This window comes from Crocodylus porosus, unplaced genomic scaffold, assembly GCF_001723895.1.
Source record: "Crocodylus porosus isolate Cpor-Errol unplaced genomic scaffold, CroPor_comp1, whole genome shotgun sequence".
Classification (NCBI taxonomy): domain Eukaryota; kingdom Metazoa; phylum Chordata; order Crocodylia; family Crocodylidae; genus Crocodylus; species Crocodylus porosus.
In genome coordinates this window covers 68,959,671-68,975,665 of record NW_017728886.1, presented here as the reverse complement: position 1 = coordinate 68,975,665, position 15,995 = coordinate 68,959,671, and the positions used below count along the sequence as shown (strand labels likewise).

General features: G+C 41.3%; 2 protein-coding genes across 7 annotated transcripts in view; one reads left to right on the top strand and one right to left on the bottom strand.

Annotated features, from left to right (window-relative positions):
• Positions 1 to 3,264, top strand: part of TOP2B (topoisomerase (DNA) II beta) — an 87,974-nt gene extending 84,710 nt beyond the window's left edge. For all 4 annotated transcript variants that reach the window (XM_019536048.1, XM_019536038.1, XM_019536056.1 and 1 more), the window contains 3 exons: positions 1,139 to 1,261; positions 2,458 to 2,555; positions 2,777 to 3,264. In XM_019536048.1, the coding sequence (XP_019391593.1) occupies positions 1,139 to 1,261; positions 2,458 to 2,555; positions 2,777 to 2,938 (383 nt within the window). In that variant the 3' untranslated portion in view covers positions 2,939 to 3,264. The remainder of the gene's footprint in view (positions 1 to 1,138; positions 1,262 to 2,457; positions 2,556 to 2,776) is intronic.
• RARB (retinoic acid receptor beta) overlaps positions 3,120 to 15,995 on the bottom strand; it is a 343,635-nt gene continuing 330,759 nt past the window's right edge. For 2 of the 3 annotated variants that reach the window (XM_019536076.1, XM_019536091.1), the window contains 3 exons: positions 13,132 to 13,336; positions 9,301 to 9,459; positions 4,489 to 4,685 (listed from right to left, as the gene is read on the bottom strand). In XM_019536076.1, the coding sequence (XP_019391621.1) occupies positions 4,489 to 4,685; positions 9,301 to 9,459; positions 13,132 to 13,336 (561 nt within the window). Of the gene's footprint in view, positions 4,686 to 9,300; positions 9,460 to 13,131; positions 13,337 to 15,995 lie in introns of all 3 variants that reach the window. The other variant, XM_019536082.1, reaches the window with a different exon arrangement.

Sequence of the window (15,995 nt, the reverse complement as noted above, 5' to 3'; positions counted from 1 at the left end):
AATCCAGACCAGCCCTGGATTCAGTAGACACAGGCTTGTTCCAACACAGGTGCCATATGCAGCACATGCCTTGGACTGGCCCTGCATGTTGTATGCGGCACGTGCCAAAATGGCTCTGTGCACTGGATGCAGCCGTTAGTCCAGAGCTGGCACATGCTACATGCAGCCCATGAGGCTGGTCCAAGAACCACAAGCGACATTTGTGGGTTTTATTTGGCAGAGCTATATCTTTGGCCCCCCCCATCTCCCATCCATAAAATGCTTCCCCAATGTGACTTGATTTTCAAGGCACTGTGCTTTCCTCATTAATACCTTTTCTCAGAAAACAAATCTCCAGAAGATCTATACCAAAGCAACCAGTTAACATATTATTTTGTTTCCTTAAAAGTAAAAAAGGTTTGGAAGATCTCTCAAAATCATTTAAGTTTTGTGCTAAATTATAATTTTTACCATGTATGTCTAACATAATAAAAGAGGATCACTGAAAGAAATAGCTGCTGAAAATAAAATTCTCCATGTTTCCCCTAGTATAGAAACTGTTCTCATATACTCCTGTAACAACTTGTTAACTGTATTAGAGTACCTATTGTATTACCTGAATCCAAGATCACCCCTTCAATAAATTTTAAAATTTTATGTATCAAAACTAATTATTGGAGGGTTGTCTTGAATTTGTCTGTCTCCCCACAAGATGCTGCAACAAAGAAGGCAGCAGTAGGGAGATGAGCAGCAGGGAAAGCTGCTGCTTACTGTATGCAGAGGCTCTGGCTCCATCTCTGTCCCATGGTATGGAGCACACAGTGGATCTGGGCCTGAAAACAGCAGCAGCTCTGGCCCAAGTCAAAGTTGGAGCCAGAGTTGGAGATTCAGCAGTTCATGGTCTCTCCTGCCCTCCACCCCTATGCTTCTCTGCTACACAAACCAGCCTGGCCTCAGCCAAGCAGCAGTGGAGGTGGCAGCTCCAGCTCCATCAGGGCCCAGTACTCAAATCTAAAGACAAGACCTGTGCCCCCCGCAATGTTGCATGGGGAAAAAACCCCTTGTTTTGATTTGAATAAATACTGTAGTTATTTAAGTCTTACATATGTAGTATGCAAAGTCAATGTAATCACAACATTACTGTCCTTAACTTAAACAGCAAAGCCATCTTCAGACGGACCCCCTAAACCTAAAAGATCTCCCAAGGGGAAGAAGATGGAGATCATAAATTCTGACTCGGATTCAGAATTTGGCATTCCAAAGAAGACTACAGCACCCAAAGGTGAGGATTTCAACAGATTGCAAATTTAATCACACAACACAAAAGCTCAAGCTTCAAAGCTTGTAGTTTTTGAATTTGGCTTCTACATTGTATGGTACTGAGTTCCTTTTTTATGAATTAGCAGAAAAGCACTGTTCTAACATTAGAGCTGAAAGCTGTTGTTTCACTAGCAAATCAGTCACATTTCTCTGTGATACAACTTGAAGTCTTCTTTGGTTTACTGCTTCTAGTGACAGACAATATGATAAGCCTGTATTAAGTTTGGCTTTATAAAGCAGGACATTTGTTTCCACTTTAGAGAGAGGCAGAGCACAGTGACATGGGTATAGAGGTTTTTTGGTCAACAAGAAACCCAGCTTTTATTCCTCACTATAGTTGCAGTAGGATTTTGTAGTATATCTGCTCTTTCATCACTGAGGGCCCCAAAATAAGTGGATGCAATACAGAAAATCAAGTCGAATACTCACTGGTTCTCGAGATGAAGAGAGTGCTTCAGTAATGACAGACTAGGATAAGTCCTTGAAATAGAATGTGGTTGTATGTAACTAGTACTAGTGGTGAGGTCTTGCATTGCCTTGGAGATCCAGAAGCTTTTTATCTAGTTGAGCTGTGCATGCCCTGTCTTAATCTGAGACCATGAAATGCAAGAGTGAGGGAATAGTTTTCGAGAAGCATAAACAAAAAAATTAAAAACCTTAGAAACTCTGGAATAACAGAATCTTAGTGCTTTATATCCAATTTCTACAGGTAGATATATAACTGTGGTGTCAGTTCTAACCTTTTCGTCAAACTTTAAAAAACCTCTTAGCAATAGATGTGCTAATGCAGGGTTGCTCAACCCTCAACTTGTGGCAGAGTTGTCTGTTGGCTTGCAAGGTTTCCCACTGATTGGAAAATCTGGCTGCAAGGAATCAGTGGCAGTGTTAATTGCTGCTTCCTTGCTGCCAAATTTCTGCACTTGCGGGGAGCCCAGCAGGCTGGATACTGTGATCCCGTGGGTGTTGCAGAGCATGGCTGGAGCCAGGGCAGGGTGGCACAGTGCAGAGGCCAATCCAGGTGCTGACCCTGAAAATGGATCTGGTCTGCAGACGAGCCCCCTGTCAGTCATCCAGCTCACGGGGCTGCTGAGCACTGCTGTGCTAAAATTGAACATCAACGTATATTGTAATTAATCAGTAATTTTTTCTCTCAACCAGGGAAAGGTAGAGGGGCAAAGAAAAGGAAAGCATCTGGTTCAGAAAATGAAGGTGACTACACCCCTGGGAAGAAAACACCCAAGTTGACACCAAGCAAGGTCAGTTTCAAATAGATTATTACTGCTGCATGAAGGAGGAGCAGAGTTGGTTGCTTGGGATGGCTGTGGCTTCTTTATCATTTTCCTTAAAGGAGCATGTTGATGCAACCTAGGTTGCTTCTATGGGAAGTGGCATTTAGACAAGTCTGGAATATAGATGTTAGAGAAACGTTCTTCAGCGCACTGCAGAATTGTTATGGCATTCTCCATTTCTTTTAAAGAAATCCAAGAAGGCCTCCTTTGACCCAGATTCTGATGCGGACATCTTCCAGTCTGAATTTGCCTCTGACTCTACCCCTAAGCCACGGACAGGTCGGGCTAGGAAAGAGGTGAAATATTTTGCAGAGTCTGATGAAGATGATGATTTTGATATGTTTAATTAAGTGCCCAAAGAGCACACAAACATTTTCCAACAAATATCTTGTGTTGTCCTTTTGTCCCTTCTGTCGCAAACTTTTGTACATTTGACTTATTTTATGTGATGATGTAATTGATGGTTTTTATTATTGTGTGTAGGCATTTTAACATTTTGTTCTTACACCTACAGTTTTATGCTCTTTTTTACTCATTGAAATGTCATGTATTTGTCTGACTGGCTTGTAGAGATGTTCTAGACAGCTGTGCTAAAGCACATTTTAATTGTCATGGTTGCAAACTGCAAACCTGCTTTTTGAAATGAAGTTTAAACATTAAAAATGAAAATCTATCACTTGTGTGTGCTGGAAACCTTGGATTAGAACAATTGCTTTCTACACAGTTTTAAAATAAATATATTTTATTCTTTGCCAGGAGACTCCATGGAAAAAAGGTAAACAGTATATGAACATAGAAAGCATTGTTAAACAATCTCAATGTACAAACAGAGCCAGTGAAAGTACATCACAGATTTGCTAGAATATATAAAAAAAAAAAATCCACTAGTGCTTTAAATGAAACCTAAGAAACTGACACTTTTAATGTTAACCATTCTACCACAGTTTTCACTCTGCTTCATGGTGATTTAACAAAGTCAAAAAGGCAGATTTTCTTCCTGTGTTTCTGGAAGTCCTAGCTGTGCTACCAGGCACCCTACTCCTGGTATCAGATTCTTAAGGAAATACACTGCACTCACCAGTTCAGAAATAGTGAATGAGTCTGCAGGTAATCCCACGAAGTTTCCCTAATGGCTTGTGAACAAGTAAACAAAAACATGGTAACACTGAACAGTGTTTCTGCCTTGGAGGCTATCTTTACTGTAAAAGCGTAGGGCTTTTTAAAAATGTGTAGATATGTCAACCAGGTAATAAACCTCCTTGAAATTTAAAGTGACATAACAGTGGAACAAATGACATCTGAATAACTGAGCTGGCAGTTACACTGATACAGAAGTCCCTTCTGCTAGTGCAGTGAATTTTTGTATACATTTTTTTTTAACAAGAAAGGAGATGCAAACTGAGGGCATCAGAAAGTTCAATGATAAGTTTTCATACTAACTAAATCAGAATGTCTTTTTAAACTTTATCTGGACATGTACAGCAGTCCATTTTATAAGCTTGATGTCTTGATCATTTTATGTATGCAAGACAAAAGGAAAGCACCAAACATCCAGTATAGAAAGTAGAGCCATATATTTGTATGTACAAAGTCATCAGAAACGTAACCAGAATTTAAAGTTTGAGAACTGTCTTGTCACCATGCAATCTTGAATGCTTAGAAGAAAACAGAAGCTTAACTAGTTTCTTGTTGCATGAGATGGCTGATTTAGAGTTTCAAAAGTTTGCGTTTTTCTAGTTAAGTTTAAACAGCAAGGCGTATATATCGATACATATGAAAACTTCTTGGTCCTTGTTGAGTTATATAAAGTCCGGAAACTAAGCAGCAGTAAAAATGTTTTTCTTGCTTTTCGTCCCTGTACATAAGGTATTAGAAATGTCTGAAGTAGCTGGAAATTGTCTTATTGCACCATTGGAGATTGACTGACATTGCTGTTATCCACTGAGCTAGGTGAGATGCTAGGACTGTGCTCTGCTGTGTTTCCACTTGAGCTTGGTGTCAGTGGTTCATGTCCCTCAGAGTTCTCCAACATTTCCTGAATGAGAGGTGGCATTGATCCAGGGATTTCCATTTTCAATGTAATCACACGTTCTGCCCCTTTAAAAAAACAAACACACAAAAAGATGGAAACCCCTTTTGGTTAGCACAACTTGCATGATTTGTTCTTAACTTGGCAATGTCATCACTATGCACAGGGCATTAAAACTGGATACTAAGAAATCAGAGTCTTCTGCTGACCTTTTGCATAAAACATTATATAAACAAGCTTTCATAAATAATAGTAAACAAAAGAGGAGGTTTTTATCGTAAAAAAAATAGCAGCCAAAATGATTTGTCCCTCGCAAAAGCAGTAGACCAATTCACTTAAGTTTGGAAAGCACTTAAGACAACAGCAGTAAATTAAGTTACAGGTAAACAGATCAACTAGAAGAAAGTTTTCTATTTTTTCTGTAAAAAAGAAATGGCAACAGCTTTTCAGAACTTATTTTTTAATTTTACAAAGAAGCTGGATTTAATTCAAGGAAAAGAAAATATTTTGGTTTGTACTCTACTTAATCCATTGATTGCCTAGGAGCCCACAAAACAGGGGGGCAACACCTATGGCATATGGGCCAGATCTGGTCCACAGAGCCACTGAATCTGGCCTGTAGACTGGGGCTTTGGTGGCAGGGGACTTTACCTGAACAGCACCACAGCTAGGCAGCAGAGAAACGGCTGTGTAGCCAGGTCCTAGCACTGGTCTGCCTTGGGCCAGAGGTGGGTCATTCTGACCCACCACCAGAAAACTTTGCTGACCCTTCATGTGGAACACTAAGGACAGAATTCTGCTTTAACAATCAAGTGTGGTTCAATTTACACTGGTCTAAGTCAGCCCATGTAAAAGCAATTAGAAATTAGGAGTCTAATTCTGATTTCCACAAAAACTTATTTGCTCAAAGCTAAGGTATAATCAGTCTGATATTTTGTTGAAGTTGCCTTTTACAAATGAAATTTTCAAACGTTTTCACAAGTTTACTCCTAATGATGTTTATACCTACTAATTATAATTTTTGTCTTGTATCAGTTGTTTACTCTAGGGTTTTATAAACCCTACAACACTAATTCAACTTCTGTGTTAGGACCGGACATAAGCTATCTGATGTTCTGAATGTATGAAATACTACCAAGCGCAGCACAAGGAACATGCCAACTTAAAATCTTAATATACCATGAAATGGTAGGCTTAGAGCAGCACCCTTGGTTGGGTTTTTAAAATAAGCCTAAGAGAGTTAAGTCCCCTCTTGAAAATTATTGTAGCAGTAATTTTGCCTGTTTTAGGAGTTTCTCAATTAGTTATAGTCCTTATTGCCTATTTTTTCACACACTTAAAAATCATTGGTTCTCTTAGAAGGTTGTCAACTTTTTAAAACTCAAGGCATTCCTTAGAAAATTCCAGCTCTTAGGTTCCACTCATTTTTTGGATTATGGAAAAGTAACTGCATTCTTCTGCGGCAAAGGTTTTGGAAAGGCCACAATTGGTAACGATGTTTCTGACACAATGGATTCCTATTTGAAATCTCTGGGTTTATCTTGTGAACTGTGCACATGTTTTGGATACCAAACAGTGCTGATATTTGTACAGCATACTGCACCACCCTTAAAATGATCTCACAGCATCCATGTTCTGCACTACCTCCTGTTCTGAGTATTCATAAGGGTAGCCTCAAATAGAATCAGTTAAAGTAATTGGGTCTTGAGGGCATTCTTTCTTGATCAGCCAAAACCACAGGCAGTATTTTTCATCATTGCTGGTTTTAGGACTTCACGTGCAGAAATGGAACTGGTGGGATTGCTGAGATTTATCATCAAGGTGGATCAGAAGCTCATTTGAAAGAACCTGCTGCATTGTGAATCAGCTTTACTTCTACCTAACTTGCAGTGAACTGTTGGTTTTAATTCAGGCCATTCAATTTTGTCTCCATCAAATTCTGGGAGAGTAGGTAAACTTCAGAATCTGAAGCTCCAAATTTCCTGAATTGGCTCCACTAACCAACAGGTGTATATGGCAAGACTGTACCATGTAGAACTTAAGCATCAAGGAGGAAAAGTACCATTTTTTTAATCCAAGAGTGTCTCAGAAAAGAATGAATGCAAACACTTTAAAGCTATTTGTTCCTAGCTTCCACTCCATATTGCACCTCAAAATAAAACTAGTAGTGGATAGCAGAATATAAATAACTCTTAGCATGGGAGGCTGTCAGATGTCCACTGACTTGCAGCAATCAGTCATCAGCAAAACTAATTTTCAGTGTTCAAAGCAGGACATAACTTCAGCCTTATAATAAAGACAGACAGACGCTAAATATTCAGGCACAAGGTGGTAAGGGCCTTCTTTGTCTTATCTATATAGAAAGATAATTTTATTCACACAGCAGTGTGTTAGAATTAAAAACATTTGTTTCTATTTGTGAAAAAGACATTACCCATCAAGACCAACTTCTGATTTTTCATGGCCATACAGATTTTTCATGGATAAACAGGTAGTGCTGTAAGATATCCCACTGCATGCACCCTGATCTTGCTGTTCAAGAATCTGGATTTCAAAAAGGTAACTGAATAACTTCCATTCAGTAAAAGTGTGTGTATGCGGGGGGGGACACTGCGTAAAAATGGTAAACAAGATGAAAGAAGAAAAAAATATGGTCCTAGTAAAGGAGAGGACCTCTGGACCTATTTCCTGATGGTCTTTCAACACCATAGAGTAGATTAGATTTATTTAATTAATCTAATACATCTTCTGAGAAGAGCAAACAGTTACCCACATTGATGGCCTTTGTTTAAAAGGTCATCATTCTTCACAGAGTTTCAGATCTCATGAAGTCTAATTTCTGCTTCATCTTCTTCAGTGACCAACTTTCCAAGTGATTGTAAAGGTGTCTTAACAAGCAGTCAGGGACAGAGGTGAGCACCATAGTCATGAATCACCTAAAAGGCTACTTTGGAAGTAACTAATATTCAGAAGTTCATCCATGAGTGCATGATCTTTATTTTGTTTTAAATATGAAATGGATATTGAAAGCTGCTTAATATTCATGTCTTCAAATGAACGGCACCCCAAAAAGTGCCACCAGTTCTTTAGTATGATTTAGTTCTGGTACAAAGCATTAATGCAATTACATTTAATGCCTAAGAACAAGTTCTTCTTTCCATCTTAACATGCTCATTTAACTCTCAAGACACAGTGCCATATTCTCAAGGGAGACATAAGGGGTATAACAAGGAACCAGGAATGTGGACTTAAAACAGCCTCCCATGCCTGCTTCTGAGTGATATTTCTGAAGTACCTTTGTAGCCTTACATCACTTTGAGTTGCTCTTGTAGGTTTAGGTTGGTGGAAATATAATTGGATTACTTTATTTTACCTTTATGGCCAAATAAGCTTTAGTTTATTTTTTTAAGCAAGTTTGAGGACACACTTGTTTTCACCTCAAGTTCTGGTATATCCCTTCCTCAATAATCATCTCTGAAAACAAATATTATAAGGTGTTAGTTTTATTTCTTTTACTCTGACCATGAAATGTTTTAAGAGGTGTTGTCAAATAGAAATTGAGAGAGAGGGGGAGAGAGAGAAGTACCTTCAGTCATGTATCCCATGTGCTTTTACTTTTTACCAGGGAGAACAATAGAAGCCAAAAACTATGAAGTATGTAGAACTAATACTAACCATTAAAAAAGCATGGGTCAGTGGTACAGTGGGCTAGCTCGCTGAAATCATTTTATCTTTGTGAACTTAGAGTGTACACCTATTTTCATACTGCTGCATAACTGGTGCAGTGCATTAAAGGCAGAGCAGTTACACCTATATCAAACTGTTTATAAAGCTGCATCAAATGGGAGTATCAATTTCAGGTTTACACGTTCGAAGTCTGATGTATTTAAGAGGTGCCATGTGAAAACCAAAGCAGCGTGTTCACCCCTAGAGCTATTATATAGAGCAAGATGTTTCAGGATGCAGGAATGTGCTGCTGATTGTACAATACACATTTAGAACTGGCTGGTGGATCCTCTTGCTACCTATGTGCACCAAATGCTATAGAAGCCCACTCTCTCCTTAGCACTAAAGGTATGGATGGAAGAAGAGTTCAGCTACTGTCAAGAAGAGTATCTGTTTCATTTCTGCTTGAAAATATATTAAATCAGCATGCTCAACCCATTAAAAGCTTAGCTCAGACACTGTCGAGATGCATTTTGCAAAGATGTAAAAAACAGGTTAGTTTGAATTATATTGGCTAAAATTTCAGGAGTGTTTAGATCCAGGTTGTTGGGAATTTTGCATGTGTTTTTTAATTCATCACCAAAAACTAGATATTTCTACTTGAAAGTGATCTGTAGTACTGCATACAATTAGGCCATATTTTCCTAGAAAAAAATGATTAAAGAAAATTAGTGGGGGGGGGTTTCTGCTCTTTAAATTACTGATAGTTTCATTTCTAACCCATCTAGGAACAAAACCAGATTTCAGTATCAATGGTGTGACGATATTAAATGAAGAATGTAAGTGCTTATGTATAAGAGTGCCATAAAACATCCAGAGGATTAAACCAAGATTTCCCAACAAAAAAAAGCAAAGTGTTTGTTTGTCTGTTGTTCTTAAACATGCCATAATCAAGCCTACAAACCAGATATTTTCTCTTTCCTATGAACCTGACAGTGTATCAGGGACATAGCTTACCTTTTGCACTGATACTGCGAAGATCTGTTATTTTCATTAGGATCTTTGGAAACATGTGAGGCTTGTTGGGTCTTCTCTTTCGGATGTAAATTTTCAATGCTTCCAGCAATGGTTCTTGTAGTTTATCCACTTTTGCTGGTTCTTCAAGGTCCTGGCGGTCTGCAGAGGTAAAAAAAATTTTCCATTGATGTAAGTGTAGCATTTTTTTCAAACTGCTTGTCAAACAAGTTTCTCTGTGTTCTCAAAAACAAAGCTGTGACTTAATTCTGTGAACTTCCCTGTTTTTCTTCATTCCTCTATGTAATGGGTCTGGAAGGGATGGGGAGAGGAGGGAGCCGGAAGGCTCTTGCCCCATTTTAAGAAGCTACAGCAGGCTTAGCTGGCTGTGGGGCCACAGCTACATGAGCACAGGCTGGCCCTTGACTGACAGGGAAAACCCTGTGCACAGCTGGAGAAGGCAGGTGACCAAAAGGGGGTGTGGCTTCCAGGCATATAAACCCAGGGCCTGAGCCACAGCAGGCAGTCTGGCCCTGCATGCTGAAGGGTGAGGAGCTCCTGAGGGAGATGCTTGCAAATGAACTAGCACAGGGTTGGCACAACCTGGACACATGTACCAAAGCATGGCACACAAAGCCATTTTGCTCAGCACACCATATCTGGCTCAGGCTCTGGGCAACTGCCGCCAGCCATGGAGCCTGGGCTGCTTGCAGTGGGTACATTGCAAGCCCTTCTGTAAGCAGCCTGGCTCTGTAGCAGGCACCAGTAGTCCAGAGCCTGGGCCAGATGTTGGCCTGCAGCCACAAGCCTGGAAGTGGTTCCACTGGGGTCTGGAGTCCTGCCCTAGTTTGTTCCCACGAGTACTTTGGGGACTACGGCATGGAAGGGGCCATGGTTGTGCTCCACTGCTAGGGGCTGCACACCCACAAAGCCTGCAATCCCCATGTAGGGCAGGAGTTGTGGGGGGGCGAGGCAAGGTGGGGTATGTCCTGCCAGGTGCAGATGCAAAGGATAGGGAGCTGTGTGTGTGCTGTTGACTCATCCAAGAGGGCTCTGGCCCCCACTGTCCTGATCTGTGTCTTTTGGGGACAAGACAGGGCAGCCCTCAGGCCTTTACATGGGGCTAGGAAAGGTGTTTGTGCTGTCCCTGTGCAAATTGCACATGTGGCCAGTGCCCAGTCTGCAGTGGAAAGGGGCCAGGCTCTTCTCCCCATGCCCTGTGCTCCATACCCTGGCCCCTCCCCTGCCGTGCTTCTGGAGGTATGCCTGCAGCTGCTGCCTGCCACTAGTGGGGCTGGGGCTCCAGACTCCAGTGCAGTGGCTTGCAGGCTTATGGCTGCTCGCAGCAGGCAGGCGTGAGCCTGCAAATGGCTGCACCCCGGGCTGTAGTTCCAACCCCATTTGTTGCTGTCAGTGACTGCACATGCACCTCTGGGTAGACGGTGGGGAAGGGGCCGGGGTTGTGCTGCCAAGACAAGGATTGGGCCCCTCACAGCTCCCCCACTGTCCACCGCTGGCATGCTAACATCCTCAAAGTCCACATTGCTGGATTTTTTGGCACTTGGCCCAAAAATGTTGCCAACCCCAAAACTAGCAGGCACTCCAGCTGTTCCCTGGAGTTGCCCAGAGAGAACTAAGGGAAGCTGACAGCCCAGTAGTGAGGTAATGACTGAGAGCTAGGTAAATTCATTTGTTGTGAAGCAGGAGCTTTTGTTTATGTTGTGAATTAAGCTTTAGACGGGAAGATGAAGTTGTGGCTATGGGGAGGGTGCAGGGCGGGGAGGTCTAAAGGCTGTGGAGGGATGCCTGGTAGGGCACTCGACATTAGGCAGCCTAGCTAGAGTTATAGACAAGAGGGCAAAGGGCTTCAGTGGCAAGCAGCCTGGCCCAGGGTTATGGACCCTGAGGGCTAAGGCCTGGCCCAGGGCAAGGAACGACATGGGCCAGGGGCCCAGGGAACAGGCAAAGCTGAGGCCACAAGAGCTGGGCCTGAACTGGTGGGCCAGGGGTGGTGGCCAGCAGCCAGAAGAAATGGAGGCTAAAGCCAGGAGGACTGAGGCCTCTGCAAGAGATGGAATGGTATACAGAGGTATGAAGCATGGGTGTGGCTTTAGGGGTGGAAGGAGGCCACAAATTTAGCCCTTATGGAGAGCAGGACAAAAGGAACTGGCATGGAGACCAGAAGAGAGTGCATCTTAGGCTGACCAGCCTCTGGACAGCCTGCCTTCATCAGGTTTTACAACAAGACGTGACAGGTAAGAAATAAGGATGGCATTTTGGGAGGCAATGACAAGAGGCAGGCAGAGTTGAGGTGACCACTAGGGGCATGACGGCAACTTCTGGCACCTCACCTGTTACGCTCCTTCATACACTCGCTAAGTGATGTGTTTCTCAGTGTTTACCCAGCTGCTCAGTGGGTGCATCTACATGCTCATTAGATACCATACATTAACTTAGGACCCACTTAAAGTACTAACTAAATGCTCAGTACTTAGAGTTATTATGCATTAGGGCCTGCGCACAGTTATTTAGTGACACTTACTGGGCATTAGCCTAATAACACTGCGCAGTAGGCTATTAGCACAGTTTGTGCTGTGATGTGCTTAGTAAGCATCTCATCTAGATATGCCCAGTTACTTGGAAAGATTGCAAATTGGGCAATGCAGAACAAAACAAACGACTACATCCTTGCTTTCTGCCCCTTTCCCCCCAAAGGACAAGTGTTATGCTAAATTAGGATTTCAAAATTAAATTTGGATAATAATAAAGATTACTCAGCTAAGTTAAAAAAAGCCCTATTTGGTTTTCTTCACGTGGTCCAAAAGCAAATTCTTTCACATATCAGAAGGTGGCAGCACTAGCCTGAACTACAGCAGGTATCATCCATAGAGTATTATAGATGTGCCACTAACACCTCAGGTTAATAATTCCTCCGGTCTCAACAATTTTTACTGTCTGTTGCTACATGTTACACCTAAAAATATTCTGTCCAAATTCATGCTATACAATTGCACTTCAGTCTCAGAAACCTTTACCATCTATTACTACAGGTAACACTTAAAAGTATTATAATTGAAAGAGACAGAGGAAAAATGCTAGTTAGTGTGTTTATTCTCTACAGTTGAGGCACTTAGTAAATATATTTCATTTAATAGGTTTTATTTAGTCAGTCAGTTTCTCTGGCCTCTGTCAGAGTTTGTAAAGCAAAAGGGAAAAGGATAGGATTAAAAAAAGTTAATATAAGAAAACAGTAATATTTGGCAGTGAGATTTGGGGGTAGGCATTGAATCCAAAAACTAATTGAAATTCTCTAGATCTTAAATTCTCAGTGTCCCTTTCCACTTGTCAAAGCCACACCCAAGAAATGATACTGTCTTTAGTACTGTACATATTTCAGAATAAAATTATTCATTAATGATTAGAGTTTTTGTAAAGGGATATTTCTTGTGCTCTCTGTGTGAATGTTTATATGTGTGTGTCTTTTATTCACAGACAACAACTGAATAAAAAAGTGGTTTTAAAGAAGCCAGTGCACAAAAAAATGGTTAACCTTTTCTGGACCCATCCCACCATACACAACTTTTACCAAAACCAAAAAAACTCAGCGGGATAGGTCTTTCTGTCCTTTTATCTGGCAAAACCCAGTCTTCTGAGAGGCAGTTATCTTGAGGAAGGACTATAAAACTTAGTCCAATTTAAACAAGCCCAAAATAAAAACTGCTTTAATAATTCCTCTATAATACAGCAGGGGGAAGCAAAGCAATGTAGGAACATTAAGTAGATATCTTAATATTTATTCTTTTAAAACATGTCAATATTCATGCTGTACAATACCTCCACAGATTAAGCAGATGGCACTAAGTAGACCTGTTTCTGTGTCATCCATTTCCAAAGGCAGGAGCTGATTGGCAAATGTGAACACAAGGTCAGTTAGTGGACCAAATCCAGCATTGTGCATCTGAGTTCGGTTTAGGGTAAGGCCATCAGAAAATGTCATCGTGTCCTGCTCTGGGGTGTATCTCGTGCAAATTCTAAGGATCTGTGGAGGAAAAAGAACAACATTTGAAGTACTGAGTCCATAAAAGGTTTGTCAAGAAGAGTAACTTTTGTGACATAGCAAACTGCTGATGAAGCTATAGTATGCATCCTTTGCTCCAAAATACTTATTTCATAAGTTTAAGTGTTTTGCATTATCACTAACTTTCATTATGACAAAATATACAGATACACGATCAAAATTCCCAATTTTCCCTCTGGCTAGGTCCTGTTTAAGAAATGCAGCATTTGTGTATGTCTCAACTGTATCTTTTAATTAGTGGCTGATACCAGCCTATGTAAGTGCCTTTACACTGTTGCTTTGGCCCTTGCCAAACTATCATGGACCTACTACCAGCAAAGCCATACCCAACCTTTGGTTTTTGCCTTTTGACGTTTTGGGTCCATTGTGAAGAATAGTGCTACTCCTCAAAAATCTCTATAAAATATGCAGAATAAGAAAAAACATCTCTTCTTGGCCTGTCTCATATGGGCATCTAAGTTGGAGATTTAGGAGGAAGCTGGGGCGGCAAGGAGGGAAGAGGACAAAAGGTAACAGAGCCTGGTGGAACTGCGGGGAACAGGCAGACTTGAGAGCAGTGGGGCTACCTTTACCACCTGCACACAGTTGGCTGTTCAGGAACCAGCAGATACAGTATGTCAAAGGTTGCCATGGGATTGGTGGGGTAAGTGAAACAACAAAGGCAAGAGCCCAATTGCTATTTTTGGAATAAATACTGTTACTTCCATCACAACCAAATACACCAATAAATGCTGAAGAGGCCTTCATCCTCCACTGTCACAGTCCTGACTAGTTGCCTTAGATTGCTGCTCTTACTGAGAGACTGTTAGGCCTGGTGGCTGGCGAGGGGGCATGCAGTGCAGAAATGCCAGTTTTGGTGAAGTGTAAAAGCAGTTTTCACATCTAACAAGTACTGTCCTCTCCAATGGGCCGTCATCACAAAACAACCTGGGTTAGGGCAGTTGTGTAATTCATTTAAATGAAAAACATGCTTTCTTTTGTATTCTGTTAGTTTAAAATTCATTATGTGATGATGCTTGACTACAGATGCATTCAACAATTCAAACCTGTGCCTGCTCCCCTTTCACATCACTAGGATTTTTGCCATTGGGGTTAGAGGGGCAAGGCTCTGGACCCATTGCTACCTTTCATTTTCCTCTCATGATGTAATCAGGCACCCGCTTAGTGCCTGAAGTCATTCCAAGTTGTACGGTTAAGTGTAAAAGTGGTGCTGCCCATCATTTTTCAGGTGACATGTCCTGAAATATATTTTCGATAATTTCAGAATCCCACCCCCTTCAAAACTGAAATGAAATCAGACAAAAGCAGTTGTTTAGTTGGCTAAGGTCACCCATATACTTTGTCTTCATAATGCTATCTTATTAGGGCTTGACTCTGTTTACAGCCAGCTTGCTTTGTTTTAAAGCCTCAACAGAAAAGATTTACACAAATATAACCCAGCATAGAGAGAGTCTTAATTATTTCTACAGCTACAGAGGCCCTTACTCAGAGGCGCTCACATACTTGGCAGCTGACCAATCTGCAGTTGGTACTTCTACTTTCATCCCAGCCTGGCAACAAGGTTCCAAATGAGCGAGGAGGAGACTCAGGAGGAAATGACATTTAAGGGGCCTACAGAGAACTTGTCGTCTGTTTTTAAACCACCTACTAAAAGACCTGTGCCACTGTCTTTCCACATAAGGCCCTTCCCTCTATATTCCAGGTTAATAATGGGCTCATCCCACGCATGGGGTTAGTATGTCCAAGTACAAAGACTTAAATGGGTCAGAGAAATTTTTCTTTGCATGAAAACGTAATATTAACATTCCCTTTTATTTCATGACCAAGAGAGGGGAAGTAAATACAACTATGTGGAAGAACAGAAATAAGTCTGATTCATTCATGCCACTCCAAGCACTCCTCTGGCCATAGGCCCCCCCCCATGCATCTACTAATCTATCAGCATTAAGATATTCTTAACTGTGAACTTACTCCATGCTGTATTTCAGAGTTAGGAGCAGACATTAACAGACTACAACATTATATTGTCTATAGATAAAATACAGGAACAAAACGAGCTTCGCCAAACTTATACCATGTGCTGCAAGGAACCTGGCATTAAAGGATCCATTTTCTTAAATCATCTTGAGTGACATTTTAAAAAAAGATTATAAAATGACCTGCAGAAATAGCATCCAGCGGCTTCCCCAGAGCTGTCCCTCCCTCTTCCTTGGTGCTTACAAAGAAAGCAAGGGCTGCCACTGTATCTTGTAGGGAGCCCAATGCCATCAGCCTGCTCTAGGACCTCTGAAGCTTGGCTTTCTCTCTTCCGCAATACGCTGGCATCTGATAGAGCAACCAGTTCTTCCGTGTCTTCCAAACTCCCCTATAGCTTGCTACTGAGCTAGGAGACAGGCCATTTCAAATATTTTTTTTAACAGTAAGCTGCTTGTGTCCTTCACACAGACATGTAAAACACATTGCACATTAATTAATCATTGCTAAGCTCTTTTTCAGGCTAACTCCCAGTGCCCCAGCGAAGTCCATATCAACTTCATGTTCACTGCAGAACATATGGGGAATGTCAGTCCTTTTAAATGGAGAAAGATACAGATTTCTTATTTTGAGCTGAACCACTGTC